The following is a 23,575-nucleotide window of genomic DNA, read 5'->3' as shown; positions in this document are numbered from 1 at the left end:
GTCGTACCAGCCGGCCCTCCTACCATCGCCTCCATCGCTGGCCCTACTGCCTCGCCGTCGTACCAGCCGGCTCTGCTGCCAACACCGACCTCTGCTGCACCGCCAAGCTAGGACCAAGACGCCTTCATCCAGGCCATGAATAATTTTGCCGCCCAAGGCAACACAGGTACGGATTGGATTTTCGATTCCGGTGCTTCTAGTCATATGTCTGCAAATAGTACGTTTCTCTCCTCTTGCACTTCACCCCTCTTTAAATCCATCACCCTCGGTGACGGTTCTTCTATCCCCATCTACTGTGTTGGTCAGGCTCAACTTCCCTCCACCACTAAACCTCTTCTTCTTCGTGATGTACTTGTTGCTCCTGCCCTTATCAAAAATTTAATTTCTGTTCGTCAATTCACATGTGATAATCTTGTTTCTGTCGAATTTGACCCCTTTGGCTTATCTGTGAAGGATTATCAGACCAAGGTCGAGATCGCGCGGTTCAATAGCTCCGGCGACTTATACTCTCTCAATGGTGTTCCTGCTGCCGCTTCTCCAACCTCCATGCTGGCATCTGTCGATCTCTGGCATCGGCGTTTAGGGCATCCCAACCCTGCAGTTTTAGCATCTGTTCTTAGTGAATTTACCATACCTTGTAATAGAGATTCTCACGATTCTTCAGTTTGTGAGTCCTGTCAATTAGGCAAGCATGTGCGTCTTCCTTTTAGTTCGTCTAGTTCTTCAAGCACTTATCCTTTTGAATTAATACATTGTGATCTTTGGACATCGCCTATTGCTAGTGTCTCTGGTTTTAAATACTATCTTGTCATATTAGATGATTTTACACATTTTGTCTGGACCTTTCCTCTACGCAACAAATCCGACATTCACGCTCTCTTTCTCAATTTTCAGCGATACGTCTCTGTGCACTTCTTCCTCCATATTCGCTTCATCCAATGTGATAATGGTCGTGAATTTGATAATATTAAAAATCGCACCTTCTTTCTTAACCATGGCATTCTTCTCCGTTTTTCTTGTCCCTACACTTCTCCTCAAAACGGCAAAGCTGAACGTTCTCTTCGTACTATCAATGATATTATCCGTACCCTTCTTTTTCAATCTTCCATGCCACCCCAGTACTGGGATGAGGCTCTCCACACCGCTACATATCTTCTCAATATCCGTCCTACCAAAGCCAATACCAATATCACCCCCTATTTTTCTCTGTTTCTGTGCCATCCAAACTACTCCGACATTCGTGTTTTTGGTTGTCTCTGTTTTCCTAACACTTCCGCTACCGCCGCTCATAAGCTCTCTCCCCACTCTCTCCCTTGTGTTCTCCTCGGTTTTTCGGATGAGCACAAAGGCTATCGCTGCCTTGACTTATACACCGGTCGGGTTCTTGTGTCTCGGCATGTCACCTTCGCCGAACACATCTTTCCATTTGCTCAACGTCCTACTCCATCACACACCACTACATCCACACCTAGCCTTCCTCCTACACGTTTCCCTTTCTATGCACCTCTCTTGACGTCTCAATCTCTAAATACTTCTTCCCCAAACCAACCAAATGCCACTGCCTCTCTAAATGCCTCTTCCCCAAACCAACCAAATGCCACTGCCTTTTTCGACACATCGCCGACTCCCACCCATGATTCGCCATCATCCCCTTCGGCACCATCACCCACTCATGCCGATCCGCCACCATCCCCTCAATTGTCCGCATCTTCCGCTGTGCCGGACACCAGTGTAGCTCCTCTTCCCGTTCGCGCTGTTCCCACTATCCCAGCAGTCAATGATCATTCTATGCGCACTCGTTCCAAATCGGGTTTTCGTCAACCCATCGACCGTCTCAACCTTCATGCCACCGTCTCCCTATCTCAAGTTCCCAAATCATACAAAACCGCAGTTCTTGATCCTAATTGGGCTGCAGCTATGCAAGAAGAATATTCAGCCCTTACTGAAAATAATACCTGGCAGCTTGTTCCTCGCCCTTCCAACACCAACATTGTCTCTGGTAAGTGGGTGTTTCGCCAGAAGTTTCACTCCGATGGTACCCTTTCTCGCTACAAAGCACGTTGGGTATGTCGAGGCTATTCCCAACAGCATGGTATTGATTACGATGAAACCTTTTCTCCTGTAGTTAAGCCCAGTACCATACGCACTGTTCTCAGCCTTGCTGTCTCCTCCACCTGGCCTATTCACCAATTAGACGTAAAAAATGCCTTTCTTCATGGTTCTCTTCAAGAGACCGTCTATTGTCAGCAACCTCTTGGTTTCGAAGACCCTTCCTATCCCAACCATGTTTGTCTTCTTCAAAAATCTCTCTATGGTCTCAAACAAGCTCCCCGTGCATGGTTTCAACGCTTTTCTTCATTTATTCAAACCATAGGCTTTATTCCCTCTCTTTCTGATGCCTCTCTCTTTGTCTATCATCATAATTCTGACATTGCCTACTTACTTCTTTATGTTGATGATATCATTCTCACTGCTTCTTCTCAAACTTTTTTGGACCGCATTATTACTCATCTACGTTCTGAGTTTTCTATGACCGATCTTGGTCTTCTTCACCATTTTTCAGGTATTGCAGTGATTCGTGATTCATCTAGTCTGTTTCTTTCCCAGCGTCAATACATTCTGGATCTTCTCAATCGTGCTGGTATGCTAGACTGTCATCCTTCCCATACTCCTGTCGACACTAGTTTCAAACTTTCAGCCAATGGTGATTCTTTCTCTGATCCTACTCTTTATCGCAGTCTTGCCGGTGCTCTCCAGTATCTTACCATCACTCGTCCTGAAATCTCTTTTGCTGTCCAACAAGCTTGTCTCTATATGCATGATCCTCGAATTCCTCACTATAATCATATCAAACACATCCTTCGGTATCTCAAAGGTATTCTGGATCATGGTCTCCACATAAACAATTCATCCCCCACCTCTCTCACCGCGTATTCTGATGCAGACTGGGCTGGTTGTCCCGACACTCGACGATCTACATCCGGTTTCTGTGTTTTTCTTGGTGACAATTTGATTTCTTGGTCCTCGAAAAGGCAGGTAACCGTCTCCCGCTCGTCCGCTGAAGCTGAATATCGTGCGGTTGCACATGATGTGGCTGATACGATCTGGCTCCGTCAGTTGCTCTCCGAGTTGCATCGACCACTTCCACATGCTACCATTGTTTATTGTGATAACATATCAGCTGTCTACATGTCCGGGAATCCTGTTCAACATCGTCGGACTAAACATATTGAGATTGATATACACTTTGTTCGCGAGAAGGTGGCTCTTGGACAAGTTCGGTGCTGCATGTTCCTTCAACGGCTCAGTTTGCTGATATATTTACCAAAGGACTGCCATCTACATCTTTTTGTAATATTCGATCCAGTCTCAACGTTATCGAGCCTCCCATTGATACTGCGGGGGAATGTTAGACTATTATTTGGCTCTCAAGTTACCTAATCCTAGTCGTATTGTAATAGTCCTAGTCGTATTGTAATAGGTATGGTTGGCTTGTAAACTCTTATATATACCGCTCTATGTGGCCGGCAAATTAATACAATAGTTTTATTCAAATCTTACAGGATGGATCTCAGGGGCCCATCAATGAGACAGTTTGTTCATCCCCACGAATTTATCTGTTGATGATGAGAGGAGCCGGGCATGTAGAAGCAGTACGCCTGATCTGACTTGCCATTAGCTAGCAAAATAATGTTGCACTGGTGGTGAAACAACGACTTAGCATGCATGCATCGATGTCGACCACCTAGTATTTACCTGGGCACAGGCAGGCTGATGGAAAAATCAAATATATATATATTTCCTACTTGGCAGACATGTTCAGCGTGAACGGCAGATATATATGGAGTATTTACCGAAGGACCATAATATTGAGCGGTTGTCGTCAGACTAAGTACGTTACGTACCGGCCGCATGCCGTTGCCATGCATGGAGCTTACGTACCACGCCGACGGCACCGGCCGGCAGTCCCCGTCCGATGGGGAGAGAGGCCTCACGACCCGAGGCGGTACATGCCGTCCACCATGAAGGGCGCCCTGTCCATGTACAGCGCCGGGCCCTGCGAGGCTGGGAGGAAGCTGACGCCCACGCCGCCGTCCATCACGGAGAAGGGCATGTCCTCCGGCGCCGGCTTCCAGTGCCGCTTCCTCTGGTTGATGAACCAGTTGTTGATCTGCTTCTGGTCCAGCCCCGTCGACTCCGCCAGCGCGATCTTCTCCGTCTCCTGCACATATGCACCACCACCAGCAATCATCAGCGACTGAAAATTACCGACGTCGACACCTATCCGAGAAATTCAATGGTGGCATGTATGATGATCGTATCGTACAGAGGGGTAGGGCCACTTGGAGTGCAGCTCCCACCAGTGCAGCAGCTTCTGGCGGGCCTCCTTGGGGAGCTTCCCCTTCTTCCGGCGCTTGCAGAACTCCTGGCGGAGGCTCCCGACGTACCCGCCGTATTTCCTCAGCAGCTGGTGCTTCAGCTCCTTGTCCTCGGCGCTGGGGTCGATCTCCTCCACGCAGCTCGTGTCCAGCTCATCCTCGGACGATCCCGCGCCTTCGCAATTATTGTCTGCGCATCACAAAACAAAAATGATGGTCCCGTTCCCATAAGAATTCATTCAGGAGACTCTGGACCACTCAGGAAAATAGGAGTGCTCTTAACTGGATTGAAAATACATAACACCTGGTTTAATTTCAAAAGGTGCATGTGTTCGTGCATGCAGAATATCCTCATCCAAAAACACGCGGAAAGGGGAAGGACCACTTCAACAAATAGAAGTAACTAATTTTGAAGAAATTCACATAGTAATATCAGCCACACAAATGCATGCCTCACATTGTAACAAACGGTGAGTAGTGAGGTGTCATCTTAATTAGAAGTGTGTGAACTGAAAACAGCGCTGCTATGCACACGACAAAATCAAGCCGATGCTTGCACGACGCTATGGTTAGAACCGTCCATGCATAGAAGAAATTGCAGCCCAGCCGCTGATTTACTGTCGTCCACAAATCGTCCAAGGAAACGTCGTCCGTATAGTAGTTTCGAACTGAAAATGGTTACTGGGTGAAGATCAGAACAATAAATGGAGGCATATTTCAACCATGCTGCTGCAAATTTGCATCATTGAGTAAGGTGCAACCTCATGCTGCAAAAGCCAGAAGCCTTCTCCATGCAACCTCCCAAGTTCATCCAAACACCAGTTTTATTTTTTGAAATGGAGGAGGACCCCCGGCCTCTGCATCTGGACGATGCATGCAGTCACTTTATTAATTATTCACATAAGACCTTACAAAGTCATACAACAGTAGACTAAAGCCACCGTCTAGGCAACATCTGTCACTACTCCTATCCAGTTGATGTAGGGATGCTGATAGTCTGAGCCTAATACCAAACAGACCTCGCAGCCAAACCTAACATCTAAGACCCGAGGTCCCAACCAGGACGCCTGCCGGGTATGGGGCACCCACCAATCCGGCGCACTCCTCAACCAGGACGCCTGCCGGGTATGAGGCCGCCGCAGCCACCTGCCACCAATCCATCTTCAGAGCTATACTGCTACATCTACCGTGCCAGGTCTCTCTGCCATCGACGCCACCATGACGCTAGACAGCGCCGTCCTCCTGCGCGAGTCCATCCTCGGACATCGGGCCCCGAGTCTCCACTGCGCCACACCGTCGAGATCCGTCGTCATCAATGTGTAGGATGAAGCACCTCTTCACCAAGAAAGCCGCCCACTGGTCCCTCGTTTCCGTGTACGCCTCCTAGAATGACGCCCCCAAGGAGAAAACGACACCAACGCGTTGCCGTCACCCGATCTACTGATCTAGGGTTTCCCCCAGAGGTAGCAGATAGTTGTCTTGAACTTCTCCTTGGCGATGCCTTCAAGAAGGAAAATGCCGCATACCAGCGCCGTCACCGCCGGCCTTGGCCAGGTTTTCACCCGGATCTGAATAGAGGACCTCCATCAAGCAACTTGTACATGAACCGCCGCCATTGCTGCCGGGGACTGGACGGAGAATCCAGGCCGCCGCCGCCTGACCAGCCATGGCACCACCATGGTGCCTAGGCCGGCGTTGTCAGGACCACCATGCTCGCCTATAGACGCTCACCAGATCCGTTGGCACGCCGAAGCCCATCTGGGTACGGCTAGATCCGCGATCTGGGCCGCCGCCACAGGGACTCCTCTGTCGCGGTATCGCGCCTACGCTGACGCCGCTGTCACACTCGCCACCGGGAACCCGCCACTCCACGCCGCCGGTGTCCCGCAGTTCTGCGCCGCCGCCGCCGCCAGGGGAAGGCGCAGGCACCACGCGAGGGGGAAAGCCCCGCCGCCGCCATCACCGGCCAGGCTACGGGCGTGGCCTCCGGCGGTGGCAGGGGAGAGAGGACGTGGGAGGAGGCCTTTGGGCCCGCGGTGGCAGATTGCCCCCCGTGTCGCCTAGGTTAGGCGACGCGGGGGCAGGGGGCGGACGCATATCATCCAAACACCAGATAGAGAAATGGAGTGCCTTTCACTTTTGTGCAGCCTTGTGAGCAATAACTAGCAAACTACCCTAATTCTGTCGAATCCATCTAGGAATAGAAGTAATTATACACGTGCCAGGTTGTGTTAATTTTCTCAAGTATGGATAGCGAAGTATCAAAATGAAAGGGTTGTTTGACATATCCCAATATCCGTTAGAACAAGTGAGAAAAAAAGAAACAAGTCGGGAATTAAAGGAGGGATGTATAGCAAAAGTGCAGTTTCCAGGCATAAAAAACACTTGAAATTTATATGAAAAATACTCATTTTCATTATGCAAATATATCATGAGTATATAATAAAGATTACTTATCACTGGCCGTTTTCTTTATGTTAGCAAGTGAAGTTGTTTGTAAATAAATCCACATCCATATTTCATGCTATCACTTTCTTTTGAACATCTTAGGAGCACAAGCTGTTCAAACTACAGTACATGGACTTTAACTTGGTTTTAAAAGGGAAATTTGCCCACAGTACTCAGCGTACGAAATCAAACAAAATCACTGCCATTGTTGAAAAGATATATTTCAATAACTCCTAGGATCAGTGAAATAACTTCTCAGATCAGATGTACAAGACGGTGGAGAGAAAGATATAAATGCACTTTTTTGGAATTTTAACTTAGTTCTGGAAAACATATATGATATATGTAGGAAATTGAGAAAGTATATTTGGAACCAGATGATAGCCGATCCCATTTTATACCCAACCAAAGATCACATTCTAAGTTTCTGTAAACATTATGAAAAACTTCGTGCATGTTGGTATTGAGCAGAAAATTGCTCCTTTAATTTCCATAAAAGAATGTGACCATTTGCAGCCTGTGTGAAAATCACAAAATAGATTTCTGCATCACAAGTTACATAATTTTCACTATAGCAAATTGTTCCATACCTCAAATTGTGTTTTTTCACAGCTCACGAATAATCATTTTTACCAATAATTCAAAATGGCAAGTGTCTACCCATTGTTAACTAACACGAAATTTTCATAGTTTTCCAAACTTGGAAATATGATTTCTTTTGCTAAATATTAAAAAAATAAGGTTCATACGTACCGAGGTGCTGAATATCATTATGTGTAGGAAAAATGAAGTATTGCCATATGTACATCTAACACTACAAGTTTTCCACCCAAAAAACCTTTGTTCAAAAGATGCAAAAGTTTCTTAAGGTCCAGCAAAGGAACCCATCATGCTAAGTCCAAAGCATGTATATGTTTCAACAATGTAATGTAGGAACCACACATCGAATAACTTGGGTCACAAAAGGGTGATTATATATAAACAAAAGACACAAAATCCTTAAACCAATTAACAATGCTCCATGGCTACGATCAAAATTAAATCGAAGAAATAAGAGGCCTCTTAGTGTATATGAAATTACGAATGCTCCCACTTCGATGCAAAAAAAAAAAAAAAGCTCCCACATAAGAGGCCTCTTAATGGTGAAGTCCCTAAAAAACAAGTAGCATTGCATAACGATTAACATCTTGACCTGATCTGAAGAGGTGATTTTGTGTTCTGTGCAACATCGAGGGCATTATTAAACAAGAAACTAGTCAGTTTTCATTCCTTCAGCAAAAGAAAAAAAATGCAGCGGTGAAATACTTGTGCAAACAAGAATGTCTCTTCACCAATAGGACAACAGACAGCTGCATGTTCAGAGGATAGACTTTGCATGGCCGGAACCAGGAACACCTCACAAGCAAAACATTTTGAAGTCCTTGCTAATATTTGTTTCCACAAAATAATTCAGGCTAGGCGTCCCTCCCTCCCACTCACTCCGACTGGACAAAGAGACAGGGTGCGCAGTGTAGTAACAGTAGGCGTCGCTCTAGTACAGTGCGGCGATTTATTGGCACCCTAATACTCGCGGAGGCACAGAAGTGCTACAGGCCCACCGCTCATCCACCGCCGCATACGTACACGCGCGTCGAATCAGCTACTAGTACCCTGTGTTCTGCATCCCAATTAAATCACTACTGCTTCCACCGAATAACAAGGCCGGTTGTTAGTACTAGTATCCGATTTATAATCTCTATGTGCGCTGAACACCAGCTACCTTGATGTAATTCCTTCGTGCTAGCTGATTAAACAGTACGTGTTAAACCACATAGACATAGATGATTAAACTGCCGAAACAATCGACTTTGTAGCCCTACGAGCGAGGCTAAGCCACATGCCTCTTGTTCGCCTATGAATTGCCTCTGCTGAACCAAAGATGAACTCTAATGGTTGAAGACAGTGTGTTACTTCCAATCTTGATTAATTATAAACTGAGAGCCGAAGGTATCAATAACGAGAGGCGGAGATTGGAACCACGAGCTCCCTGTGGGCTCGTGATGCATATTACTACGGATGCTAATTTAATACTCACATACTGCTGATGTGTACGTACTCCGCTAAGATGCCGGTGTTATTATAATTAGTGAACTTGTGGTCTAATGCATGCCCTTATCCCCTCCCTAAATAAACAAAGGGGCAAAGGTTATCGTGGCAGTGGCAGGGAACGACAGCATGGATCCAAAGAGGAAAAAAGTTGGCTCCATTCCGTCGCACAAACCGGACATTTCCCAATGCGGCAAGCCAAGAATCTTCTCATCTCGGAAGCACCAGCTGCCACCAGGCGCATAAATATTGCTGCTGAAATCTGAGTATACCTGTGAATGTGATGGAATCGAGCTGCGTCTCGACGCTCTTGAAGAACTCCGTGGCCTCCTGGATCGGCCGCGCCAGCTCCTCCCTGTACTTCGCCAGCATGTTGCAGTAGGCCTCCTGCACGCCGGCCGGTGAGCTCGGAATCAGTACAGGTACAGGAAAGCATCACATGGCATCACGCGACGAGCTTGGTCCATCGTATGTATCGAGGAACATATACCATGAACTGGTCGAGCTCCGGGTCGGGGCGCGGGGACTCGTGCTTCCCCCGGCCATGCCCGGCGTCCAGCTTCGCCGCCACGGCCGAGAGCCTCTCCAGCACCTCCGGCGGGGCGCCGACCTATAAGAGAAAGCAAATCGCGCGCTCAGCTTCAGCACATGGTGCAGGTGCACACATCCTGTGTGACCTAACTAACTAAATCTGCATGGTTTGGGCGATGCCTTCTGGCAGTCCAGGTAGGAGGCGAGGAGCGGCGAGTAGAGCGGGTGCGCCATGATCTTGGCCTTGATGGTCGCGGCGTCCGCCGGCGAGATCTCCCTGCGCTGCTGCGCCGACGGCGGCGGGACGGCCAGGAGCTGCTGCAACGCGAGCCGCGAGCCGTGCTGCTCGCCGGCCAGCTCCGGCGAGGGCGACGACGCGGAGGGCGGCGGGAGCTGCAAGAAGGAGGCCATGGACGCACTGCTGCTGCTACTGCCGCTCCCTCCTCCTCCCCCAAGATTAGGGAACCTCTCCATAATTTGCGCAGAGAATCGACAAATCAAGAACAGACGACAAGGCCAAGAAACCCTAACTAGGAAGGAGATGGGATGAACTCTGCTGAAAAGAAGAGAAGTAGTGGTGGAGGACGAAACTTGGGGGTGGACGGACGGAGGAAGAAAGGAGGAGGAGGAGGCCGGAAGGTGAATGAATGATGAGCGAGTGTGTGTGTGGCTGGTGGGAAGGGATTGGCTTTGTTCCCATGTCAAATCATGAGTAAAGATGAAGCTGTCTTTCTTGCGTCGCTGTTGCCGTTGCCGCTGTTTCGACACGACGCAATCTCACGCCGCGGCCAAGGATATAGAATCTTAGACGGATCCGTACGTGCCACATGCAAATACTACGTGCACCACCCTCTATCTTTTTTCTACCGCTACTCTCACAGCAACTTTAGCAAATCATAGTAACCTTTTTTTTAACATAGTATATAAGCAAAACGCTCATACATATGCACGTATAAACATCCCATGAACACACGCACGCACACCCTATTCTTATGAGAAATTTCGAAAAACTGAGCCAGCAAATCATATTAAAATTGATGAAGTCGCCATAGACGCATTCATAGTCGACGGAAAAGTCTCCTCTCCGGAAGGCCTGAAATACATTCAAAACAAAAATGCTACACTTACGAAAAGCTTCTACAAATTGATTTTACAGACTCCTCTCTCACCAACCAACCACCCCTAATTGTAGCTGATGGGACCTTTTCTCCTTAATCTTCTTCAACCATAACTCTACACGTGATCCCGTAAGTCTAATCCTGTCGTAAGTCTAGCATCTCTCTTCAAAAAAATGCGAGTATTAATGTCAAATGTATGACTTGAATTCTGATGGGCTAGGGATACCACTGCCCTTCTAACTATCCGATCACAAGTTGGTTCACAAATCATAATAACAATTGATATGTTAATTTTGGCCGATAATACCACTCTATAGCTAGTAGAGTCGTCATACGACCCCGAGTCACATAATTTACGGACAGAGCCGCTCTTTCCTCGCCCCCCGCACTGGCCCGTGGCAGTTTATCGTCACTTCTTTTGTTGTCCGCCCCTCGCGGCTATGGAAAGACTCACAACCTTCATTTTCCTTCTTGCCGCCCACAATCTATATGTTCCTTCTCGTCGCACAGAACCTACACTTCCCTTCTTACTGCCCACGGCCTCCACTATCACCGCCAATAGATTGGGTGATATTCTCGAAGGAGGAACGGGACCGCCGTGAAAACGTCGTTGAAATTTACACTAGCCATTTTGTTGGACACATAAGGATTTCACATCCTTGATGTGTCCCTGAAAATGATTACAATGATTTTTGTCATTAGGTGGGAAAAAATCATGACTCGGCGGCCAAGCAAGATGCGTGCACGCGTGTGAGATGTGTGATGCATTCCTATGCAAGTAGGCATCTGTGATTAATGTATGCGTGTGTTGTGCTAGAGTTTGTGCTTTGTGTGCGTGAGTCGTGGTATGCGCGTGTGAGGGACTAGTAGATTTGAGCTCTAGACAGGGAATTGGGGAATGAAAGTCATAGTCAATGACAAGCAGGACCAACATGTAACAAAACTATGAAGGCCGCGTTATGATAACTTTATGTTTGCGCTTTGCCTTGCAGTCTTCATATTTATATGGAGTGTGCTTCTTATGCACCATAGAGGTTGTTCATATGATGGCTCCGCTAGAGTTGCTCTTGTTATTTCTGTCGTGTCGGATGTTTTCTACAAAGCATCCGAGGGTTAGACGAGAACCACGACAATGCAGATGGTATCAGCAGGGCCAGGCAGAGCTTTGGTGGATTCGTGGTGTGGGATGGTGACGGGAAAGTTGACGATGAAGACTGTGACGGGGCATAGGGGGCAGGTCCAAACGGCGGCGACACAAAGAAGGTGGTGGCACCGGCCGTGGATGGTGGCGGCAGGCGGCTGATGGGCGGTGAAGAAGAACGGTAACCATCGGAAGAGGAAGATGAACAATATTCATTCATAGGAGGGAAATTTTAATTTAACGATCAAGACAGAATCAACTGAAACTAAAACGTTTTCCGGGCAACTGTTTTTCCCTGAACACGTGGATGGATTCTTTGAGGTTTCGTTTGGTCTGATTGAAGGAGGGCATGCAGCGCAGGGGCAGTCAGAGTGGTGACTTGTTTCATCTGCCAGCAGTGGCAGGGGTCACTCACATAATGGGACTGTACAGGGAGAGAAGTTCCAGCAGGTTACAGTTGCGGTGTGTGCCCGGCCTGTCGCCTATCCACGTCTAGTCCCTGGCCCGGGTTGGTCCTTGCATGTGTGGAGCAATAGTCCTCCTTTTCACCAGGATGGAAAGATTCTTGGAAAAGCTGCATGCCGCTACTGCGTCTGCGGCTGCCCCGTCCCTCTCCTCCTCTTATACTATGACCTAGTAGTATATCATGTGATTTTTATTACATTTAATAGCACATCTACTCAATATTGAACTTAGGCCTATTGGTTCATAGCATAGAAATATTATAAGAATAGGAAATAAGATGACATGTATCTCAATTTCTATAATAAAAAATATGTCAGTTAACTCATAGGATAGGATTTTTCATTTTATCTTAGCTAATGTTTTTTCCTTTTGAAAATATGAAGGAAGAAACCAAACTTATATAGTAATAGAAATTCATTCCTACAAATCAAATGGCTCAAAATTATATAAGTTACATAGATAGAATTCCTACAAAATTTCTGTAAAACAAATGAGGACTTAGCCAAACGGTTATACGAACGAAAAAAGTAACACAATAATCAAAGAGAAACAAGAAGCATGTCGTATCGAAAAAGTCACGCCATAATCATGTCAAATGCTGGCATCAAATCAATCAGCCTCACAAAATATATGCATGGAATCATGTGTGAACTAGGACTTTTCGGTTCGAAAGATTTTCCAGGAGCCGTGGGTGGAAATTCTCCTATAAAATCAATCACAAATAAAACCTAAATACATATTTATAAGGTCTGCAATCCTGTGTACCATATACCCACACGTACCTAATAGTTAGAATCCTCCAAAATTATATTTGAAACCCTTGGAGCAAAGACGCCCTAGAGAAGAAGAAGAGAACCGGAAGGAACCTTGAAGTTTCTATCAAACTGAGGACATGCGAAAGCAATTTGTATAAATGTGCTAGCATCATTTATGCGATCCAAATGGTTTCTAGTAAAAAATAACTATGATCGGAAATTTCACAGTTCTTACAATGCATTGAAAAGCCTAAACTAAGCTAATGCAAAAAAAGTACATGAAAAAACATAGGATAAATTGCACTTCAAAGTGTAATTGCTGGCCATAAAACTAATGAGCCGTCAGATCTACAACCTAGAGAATGCCAAAGTAAAAATGTATTGCCTTCAGTACTTCCTCCCTGTGATATAGTTTGGGACTCTTTATGGAATCTAGACTACCAATGATCTTGATGTTGTCTTTCCTCAATTGTACATCAACTGATATTTGATTTACATTAAACCGTTATTGTCATTTACATATTTGCATGTGTTGCTTTAATGAACTAGATAAAATTCATATGAACACATGATTATTTGGTAATAAAAGAGTGGCCACTACTTTCGTAACTCACACACATTGCAGTAACAACGCAAAGATGTAGTTAAACCATAGTGTCATTCAAACATGTGGAGTTGTTGCAACATGTCATGCAGTTGAAAATTGTAGAGGAAATTGCATAAACCACTAACTGTCGGTGCTGATTTTGCACAAAACACCGACTCCATGCCTATGGGTTTGTTGTACAAAACACCACATATTAGTGTAATCAGTTGCAGCTAGGTATAATCCAGCGTTAGATATGTTGATTTGATTTGTTACAGGTGGACCCCACTTGTAAGTGCACGCATGACAGAGAAAACTGGCCATCAATCGACCAGATTAGCATGGGAATGTTAGTTAGCTCGTTTTTAGTTTAACATTTTCAGTAAAAAAAAGAACAGTAAATCATACTATACTTAATGCTAATCTAGGAACATTTCAGCATAATAGGACCAAACATTATTTGGTTGGCATGCTGATGTGAGCGTTTTTTTTTGCCACCCATGCACTTACCAACGAGATCACCTGTTAGAAATCTTGTAAACCGACCTAAATGCCGGATTAGACTTAGCTGCAACAGATTACACCAATAGGTGTTCTCTGCAAAATGAACAACAACAGTTGGTGTTTGTGTAATTACCTCAAAAATTGCAATTAAAACACATGACAATTGATAGTTGAAAAAACACCATGAAAAAGTCCAGTTCAAGCACGTGAACGAAATATAGTGCAGACACATGATGTTGATGAAACAATATTGTAGAGTCAAGCGTATCCCCGCCAAGAATATACAGTTCACTACATCCTTATGGGTATATGTGCATTAGTTAGCTATGCACATAACATTATAGTGAAAAAGTTACTGTGATATTTAGTAAATACTATATGCAAACTAAACATTTAGGCCCCCTTTGGTTTGAAGGAATTTCATAGGAATTTTAGAGGATAGGATTTTTTCCTTTAGAGTCCTTTGGTTCATATGAATAGATTCCTATTCCTACATAGGATTGGTTCCTATCCTCCACATTTTATAGGAAAATAAAAATGAGCCCAGACTTAATGAAAAAATTCCTTTGGTGTCAAGCAAATGACATATTGTTTTCTATTCCTACTCATAGAATTTGAGATACATCTCATCTCATTTCCTACAAAATTCATATTCCTATGATAATCCTATCCTATGAACCAAAGATTTTCTCACGATATGCAAACTTGGACCATGGGCTGACACGGCTAGTAAACGATTTACTGAGATTTTAAAAGCCTTAGTACAATCCCAAAAAGTTAGTACGTACAAAATATTTGCACTCTGTAATCATTCGAGACCGAGCTAGAGGAGTAGCTCCACAGCACCCTCGGACTCTGGGAGAGAAAGGGTGAGAGAGAAGAGGAGGAGCCCGTGTTTTCTGCTCGTCCTGTCAAGTCGATGTCAAAAGATGGGCTACTAGAGTTAGCAACGTTCAGTTCATGTCACTCAGAAAAATGTTCAGTTCATGCTGTGCAGGCACGGGCACGTGATCCACCCCAATCGGCGATGATGGCTGAGCAAAGACGAGAATACTTGGAGTTGAGAGATTGAGACTCCAGAGTCCGGACAAACAGAGGCAATTATGCTGAACACAATAAGAACATGTCACATTCTACACAAAAACATGTCAAAATCACAAACCACTAGCAGGTTTATCTGATACGGTGCCGAGCTGTTTAGAAAAAGGCAGAGTTTTCATTGAACTAGTTTATCAGCTAAACTATTTTGGAAAAGAAGTTTGTCAGCTAAAAGCTGTACGTAGATGTAAACTCATAGACCAGAAAACCAAGCCGTTCTTGCCCATAGTTTACTAGCGATATCTTTTGAGCAGATAATGGTCAAAGAATCTTATCGAACAGTGAGGAGGATGGGACTTAAAGCTTGGCAGCCTATCATGTCATCTCGTGTACCCCTAGGCTATGGTGTAGGGTTGATGCTACGTCGGCTCACACGTCGTCAATCAGCTAGCCGCTGTACGTAGGGACATTGTAGTACGTACGTATTCCTTGACTTGCCAGGGGTATTTTATGTGGCTCTGGCTTGTCAGCCGTGCACTGCTACTGACATGTGCTTGCGTTCCGAATGTAGGAAAAATAAATCAGAATGGCAGTCTTCAAAACACAATCAGATAAGGTGAGTTTGTAACGGAGATTAACTACTAGGAGCATCTTCAATTGGACGGAGCAAATTCGGTCCTCTACAGTTTGCGGACGTGTCCGCCGACAATGATTGAGCGTGCCTTATTTTTTATCATTTGCAACCACAAATCTTTTTAAAACACCAAAGGCATGCACCTATGCACGTGGATCATTTAGGTTAAACACAATTCAGTGCACGCAAATACGACTTGTTAGTACTTAAGATTTTAATTGTGGACGTACATCCGGTGTTGGGCCGGTGGAGTTGTTTTCTTTTTAGTTCTACCACGCTGCGCGAGGAGCGACCCGACCGGTTCAAATAGTCGCGTCGTCCAAAAACGGTAAGCTTCTTTTTCGCTATGAGTATGGTCATCCTTGCTTTGTGAAGGATATGAACTGTCACGAATAGAGAAGATTCATAGTGATATTTCATACCCTTCTCAAACTGTATAATTGATAGCCCTACTTTTTTTTAAGTTAGATCATTTTGTCCATTGCATATGTGCTCTCGTAGCCATCATTCCACAATGAATCAATCGATGGCCTACAAGTAACGACAACGGGGCGGCGTTCGGTGGCGGTGACATTGACCGGGAAGGAGGGGCGGAGATATGGACAAATTGGTGCAGGCCCTAGCGGCCAGTCTGACGTGGCTGGTGTGTCCAGACATCCCACATCCGCTTCAAATTTGGGTCGAATATAGGGGTGCCCAGACGTTTGGGCCGAAAATGGAATGCCCGGTTAGGTGGCGTTTTTTCGTTTAGGCAGCCCGTCCCGGCGTTTGAGCGGATTTGAAGACTCCAGTTGTAGATCTCCAAACATCATACCAAGCTTCAGTGTCTTCAGGTGCCTTTGGTTGCATGAGATGTGAGCCCAATAGGTGGCTGGCCCACATGTCACACACTCAAAGGCAGGTGCCGTTACGACATCATAGCTGCACCCTTAAATATCTATAGGTGTGTTCACACGTGTCCACGGGCAATGGCATCCGACCTCTTAAACATCCTCCTTTGCACCCATAACTCTCACTTTTGATACCTCAAATTCATGTAAATGTGCTCGCTATCGGTGTGAAAATCGGCAGACCTCGGGATAGGGGGTCCCGAGCTGTTGATCTCAGACAGATGGTAACAGGAACAAGGAGACGATGTTTACCCAGGTTCGGGGCCTCTCTATGGAGGTAAAACCCTGCGTCCTGCTCTTGTTTATATTGATATGAATGTATCGAATACTGAGTTGATCTACCTCAAGATCGTAATATGTGTTCTAACTCTAGGGCTAAGTGAATGAGATTGTGTTAATGCCCCTTCCATGGGCTAAACCCTATGGCTTATATACACGCCAGATATGGCATCTAGGGTTATAAGGTCGGTATCTTGGTGTCGAGGCGGCAGGAGAAGTTTTGGAGTATACGTCAAGCCTTTGGCAGATGCAGTCCTGATCACGCCCCGTCGTGCAGCTTCCAGAGTTCTTGAGAAGAATGAGGGTCCATCAGCCCAACTCGAGGAGCATGGGACAACTAGGTTAGTACCCCCTAGTGCAGGACATCGTCACTTGCCGATATTTCATGATAGAAGTATACATACAATGAATATTGCATAATAAACTTCATTCATGTGTAAAAATACATAGTTAAAATATTTATTCATAGTGCATAATTTAAACATAAAATTCATTAATATCCAGCGTGAGTCCACACTCTATAAGACAATTAAGTAGTTGTAACGTTAGGACTGGCTGCAAGGGCCCACGCCAATTTGTTTGAAGACGCCCCTTACTTGCGTGACCACCCCTGTTCCTCTTCTCTTTTCTCCTTTGTCAGCACAACCTCCACCGTAGTTTCGTCGTCATCGTTGCTCTATCGTTGTCCCCAACACGCGGCTTCGCCACAGGAGGACCCGACCCACACCGCCGCCGACCGTGCCGCAACAGGTCAAGGCACCGTCCTGGTACGTCCAACTCCCCGGGATATACACCTCACGCTCTATGTGTTCAATGAAATATTTGAGCTGTTTTTTTATTCTTTTGGTCATTTCTAGGTCACTGATGGATTCGTCGATGGAATGATGGCTATGAAAACATGGTGTTAACGAATTCATATACGACGAGCTCATATATTCGTTCAATTCGGACAACGAAGATGCTGAAATGATGATGATCCAAGAGGAAATGGAGAAGTCAGAGGAGGACGTACTGAACTTCATGGGTTGCATAAAGGGCCGGAGAGTTATTCCCCGAGATACGATTGCTGGTGCACAATTTCTGTACACTGGCTATTTCACAATGGACCCAACATACCATGAAGGTTTCTTATGACATCACTTCTAGATGAGCAGAGATTTGTTCTTACGCGTAGTGGCTGCCGTGGAGAAGGCTGATGACAACTTCAAGCTGAGGAAGGATTGTTGAGTAAAACTTTATTTCTCTCATTTGTAGAAATGCACAACTGCTCTCAGTATGCTTGCTTATGGTAAGGTATCAGATGCAATTGATACTGAAATTCGGATGGAAGAGACCACGGTCCTTTGCACCATGGTGCAATTTGCACGCACTATGGTGAAGATGTTGGGACCAGAGTACTTGGGAGAGCCAACTACGGAGGACACAGAAAAATTGTTGGCAATTGGAGCATCAAGAGGATTCCTAGATATGTTGGATTCAGTTGATTGCATGCACTAGCAATGGAAAAACTTCCCAAAAGGTTTGTGGGCAATATCAAGGTCATGTCAAAGAAGCCATCATCATACTTGAAGCAGTGACATCGAACGACTTGTGGATTTGGCATGCTTTCATTGGCATGCCCGGTTCTAACAATGACAACAATATTCTCCAACGATCTCCTTTGTTCAAGAGACTTTGTGATGGGGAAGCTTCGCCGTGCAACTACACCGTCATGCACAATTACAACATGGGGTACTACCTTATGGATGGTATCTATCCTCAATGGGCGGTGTTTGTGAAGACCACATTTGATCCCCATGGAAACAAACAAAGCTACTTTACAACAATGCAAGAAGCAGTTAGGGAGGATGTGGATATGGCATTCAGAGTGCTCCAAACTCGTTGGGGTGTGGTTCGTGGAGCTGCAATGACGTGGAAAGTGGAGACACTTTGCTAGCTCATGACATGTTGCTTAATCTTACACAACATGATTCTCGAGGATGACAGTGAAGGGGCAGCTCGCACACATGATTTTCAGAAGCTAGGTGTTCTGGTCCGCCTCCTGAAACAAGAGGCAGAACATATTGCCAATTTCTAAAGATGCATCGACAACTGCAAGATCGACGGGTGCATATGCAACTTCTAAATTCCGAATGATCTTGTGGACCATATGTGGATCCATGCAGGAAATAAGTAAACTTTGCTTTTATTATTTTAGTTATGCACTAGAACAATTTTTATGTTTTCATTATGTTTCGATTATGTATTAAGAACAAATAATTTGGATCAGTGTGCATTACTCATTGTTTAGCAGCGATGATCGACATGTACTTCCTCCCTTCCCTTATATAAGGGCACTATGAAAAATATATTTTGCATCTATACAAGACAACTAACAGTAATCGAGACAAAAAATAATGATGTTTTCTCATACTAGCAATTTGTTTAAAAAAATTATGCATGTAGTCATAATGATACAGAGCTACTTCCTTCTCATTTCTTCCTTGCATGCATGCCTTGTATTAATTATCCTGGTTAACGAAAAGAAAAGTTGGCTTGCAAATCAGTCATTAAATTTTACCTTGATACCTGTAATATGAGTTTGTGACCTTGTATAAGGAAATGGAGGGAGTACTTGATATTTCGAAAGTAGGGGGTTGTGGTACCCTAGATCAGTAGATCGGATGACGACGGCGCTCATGTGTCGTACCCCTCTTGAGTGCGCCATTCTTGGAGGTGTGCATAGTCTCGAGGGACCGGTGGATGGCATCTGCAGTGGAGCGGTGTTCCTTGTGATGCATCGGCGTCATGGACTCTCGGCGGCGAGACGCAACAAAGTCTCGTCGATGGATGCGCGATGATGAATGCGCGCACGGAGGAGGTGTTGTCTGGCGTCGTGGGGGTGTCAACCGCAGGCCTGGCAAGGTTGATGCATCAGTACCTGCTCTGAAGATGGATTGATGGAACACGGCGGCGACGATCTATGAGTGTGTCGGACCGGTTGATGCCCTAGACCCGGCATGTGGCTTGGTCGAGGCCTCCGGCTTTAGATGTTAAGCTAGGTGAGAAGTCTGGGTATACGACTCACACTTTCTGCATCCCTTCATCAATGTAGTAGCGGCAGATGTTGTCAAAATGATGGCTTCGCACATATTGATGTATTACTTCGTGAGGTTTTTGTGAATAATTAATAAAGTGACTGCATGCATCTTCCAAAGGTAGATGTTAGACTACATATCTCCTAATTCCCGAAATTGAGGAGTATCGATATTATTGCGATCTCCCATTTATGGTTAGGATTGTAATTCTGTCTATATATTGACATGCAATGGAAAAGCCCAAGTGTGGCAAGTATTCCTAAATCTTTTATGGTATCAGCCTAAGAATCCTCTCGCTTCCGCTCCCTCCAACCCTAGCGCCGCCGGCCTCTAATCCCGCGCCGCCGGCCACCTCCCTCCACTCCCTCCCATGGCGCCGGCCACCTCCGAACCGCCTGCACCTCACCCCAACGCCGCCCTTTGGGCGCAGGCCACCGCGATTCCCAATGTATGCTCCCTCGTCCCCATCGTCCTCGAGTTCAAGAGCGTCGTCTTCCCCAAGTGGATGACCTTCTTCAACATCGTGTATGTCGTTCAGCAGGTTTGCCTTCATATGCACGACCCGCGTGAGCAGCACCTCGCGGCCATCAAGCGCATCTTGCACTACGTCAAGGCCATGCTTTCTTATGGTCTTCATCTCTACTCGACTTCACCAGACTCCATGATTGCCTACACCGACGCCGACTGGGCTGGCTGCCCTGACACTCGGCGCTCAACGTCGGGCTTCTGTGTTTACTTCGGAGATAACCTCGTCTCTTGGTCCTCCAAGCGGCAACACACGGTCTCGCGCTCGAGCGCTGAAGCCGAGTACCGCGCCGTGGCTGAGGCGAGTTGGCTTCGGCAACTTCTCCAGGAGCTTCATCGACCATCTCCTCTTGTGACGATCGTCTTCTGCGACAACGTCAGCGCCGTCTACATGTCCACGAACCCAGTACAACATCAGCGTACCAAACACATCGAGATCGATCCCCACTTTGTTCGCGGTCATGTTGCCATGGGTCAGGTCCGTGTGCTTCATGTTCCCTCGTCACGCCAGTTCGCCGACATCTTGATGAAGGGACTCCCGTCGCCGTTGTTTCTGGATTTTCGGTCCAGTCTCAACGTCCGCTCTCCTCCCGTTGCGGGGGAGTGTTAGACTAATATGTTACGATAATAATATGTCACGTATTGTGACATATCTCCTAATCCCCTAAATCGAGGAGTATCGATATTATTGTGATCTTTCATTTTTGGTTAGGATTGTAATTCTGTCTATATATTGACATGCAATGAAGAAGCCCAAGTGTAACAAGTATTCCTAAATCTTTCAGTAGAGACAAGGGTCATCTTCCTTTTCTTAAAAAGAGTACCTACTATTAAGATAGTCAATGGGAGTCTTGACGAGGGTGCTTAATTAATTAGCAGAGGTACTCCCTTCATTTTAAAATATAGTGTGCCTGCGCTTTCTGAGATCCAAGTTTGATCGTAAATTTAACGAATGAGACCGACTGCGGCGGGAGAAAAAAATTATATAATAGAAAACTTCTTTTGAATACAAATTCACTGGTATAACTTTTGCTCGCGCTGCAGTCGGTCTCGTTGATTAAATTTATAGTCAAAGTTGAAGCACGGAAACAAAGAAAACACTATATTTTAAAACAGAAGGAGTAGTGGGTAAGACTGTAGAGTACTGATGGGGCTCTGACTGACTAGCGAGCTCACCTGGGTTGGGTCGAAGCGCCGCGCGAATCCCGGGAGTCGAGCTCGGCCTGGCTGGTCCATGCGGCACGGTCTGATCTGCAGCAGCGCCGGTGGCCCATGCACCTGTCACAATCATTTGCTCGCTCGCTTGCTCGCATAGACCCGTCGCCCAAGCAGGAATGCAGGATGCATGGCCCCCCAAACTGGGTGTGTTTTGTTTAGTACTATTCAGACTATTCTTTCTGTTCATTTTTATAAATCTTTGTAGATGTTTCAGATAATGTGTAAAACAACTTAATTTCACTTGTCTGAAACAACCTACAAAAATAAACGGAGGGAGTAATAAACATCTGATTGATCACACTTCACTCCATGGGTGGGGGCCGGGAGAGCTCTAGTCAGCACTTATGGCTCTGGTTAGCGAGCTGGCGCTCACGCCCCGTTACCGTGGGCCGGCCCAGCAAGAGTGCGCTCACTCAATCTGGTAGTAAATATGGACAAATCTGATCCTTGTCTTAAACTTTAGCATAAATTGAACCGGATCCAAGAACATTTTCAGTTACTGCTAGCATGACGCCCCAACACAAGGTAACATGCTATCTAGCATGACGCCTCAGCTCGGGCGCCATGTGAATGAGCAATTTTGTGATTTTTTTCTGGATCCAGTCCATTTCGTGCTAAAGTTTTGGAAAAGGCCAAATCTATCCACTTTCACATAGCATGACGCCCTAAAGTTTTAGAAAAACGACATTGTTTTTTTTGTTGGAATAGACACTGGTTGACCGATTGACCGGTTAATCATTGACTTTGGAAAGTATGAATCTAAAAAATCATAAATTTCAAAAAATAGTTGGCCATTGACCTTGACCTTTTAAAAAAGTTCATGAATTTCAAAAAGTGTGTGAATTAAAAAAATGCGTGATCCGCGGATTTGATAAAGGTTCATGGTTTTGAGTTCGCACATTTTTTTAAAAATGTTCATGGATTTGGGAAAACGTATTTGAAGGAAAATTTTCATTAATTTAAGGAGAAAGTTTTCAGAAAAGTGTAAAAATTCGTGGATTTGGTAAAATTTCAAGAATTTGAAAAAAGGAAAAACAAATAAAATCAAACAAAACCAATGCAGAAAACCAACACTAAAAAAAAACATATGGAAGCTTCCTAAAACCGAGGAGCTTCTTGTCCGTGCCTTATATGGGTTTGCATATAGGCGCTGAATAAGGATTGGTGGGAACCGAGTTTCGGCATGAGTTTGAAAATTCCCGAAGCGAAAATCCCAAAGTCTGGCCCAACCCAAAACATGTGATCAGTATACTCTCCCTCTAAAATAATTATTCTTATTAGGGTATTAAATCGAATATCCAATTTTGAGCTCAAGCTATCTGCACCAGGTGAATAGTTACTTCAAAATAAATACTAGAAAAAATTTAAATAATCTTTTTTTAGTGGAAGATATTTTAGTGCGTGAGGTGCATGCCAAATTTCAAAGAGTTTGGACATTTGAGTAACTCTCAGAAAAAAAACAAAATCAGAAAACAGTGCACAAACAGTAAACTTTTTCACAGACCCTAAATTTGTCTTTTTTGCTGAGAGCTACTCAAACAATCAAATACTCTGAAATTTGGCATGGACATCATGCACTCAATCATCTTTCTCCAGAAAAAAATGGATTTTTTTAAATTTATTTAGTATTTTTAACAATTTTTTTATTCACTCCCGGGCACATCTTAGCCAGGGAGCCAAAATGCCCCTCTCGTATTAAATACACTATTATACCTAATTTTTAATTCAAATAGTTATTTTAACTTTATTCTCGCTTTGTTCTAGATTTTGGTCTCAACTTTGGGTGGAAAATATGAGCTCGCGCCTCGCCCAAATGTTGGGCTTTCAGGCTCGGGCCATCAAGACAGGTACCCACATGCAGGTCTGTTTCGAACTAGTGTCGCTTCGATGAGGATTCAGGGT

At 45.2% G+C, this 23,575-nt stretch overlaps 1 protein-coding gene across 1 annotated transcript; it reads right to left on the bottom strand.

The window, feature by feature from the left end:
- Positions 1–3,475: 3,475 nt before the first annotated feature.
- Positions 3,476–10,186, bottom strand: LOC119303299 (homeobox protein knotted-1-like 12). Its single transcript, XM_037580416.1, has 5 exons — positions 9,624–10,186; positions 9,403–9,522; positions 9,185–9,299; positions 4,328–4,569; positions 3,476–4,222 (listed from the first exon to the last, which is right to left on the bottom strand). The coding sequence occupies exons 1-5, from the start codon at positions 9,915–9,917 to the stop codon at positions 3,992–3,994; spliced, it is 1,002 nt and encodes a 333-aa protein (XP_037436313.1). The 5' UTR covers positions 9,918–10,186; the 3' UTR covers positions 3,476–3,991.
- Positions 10,187–23,575: the final 13,389 nt, after the last annotated feature.

The sequence above is a fragment of the Triticum dicoccoides genome, chromosome 5A, assembly GCF_002162155.2.
Source record: "Triticum dicoccoides isolate Atlit2015 ecotype Zavitan chromosome 5A, WEW_v2.0, whole genome shotgun sequence".
In the NCBI taxonomy this organism is placed as follows: domain Eukaryota; kingdom Viridiplantae; phylum Streptophyta; class Magnoliopsida; order Poales; family Poaceae; genus Triticum; species Triticum dicoccoides.
This window is presented reverse-complemented; position numbering and strand designations above follow the sequence as displayed.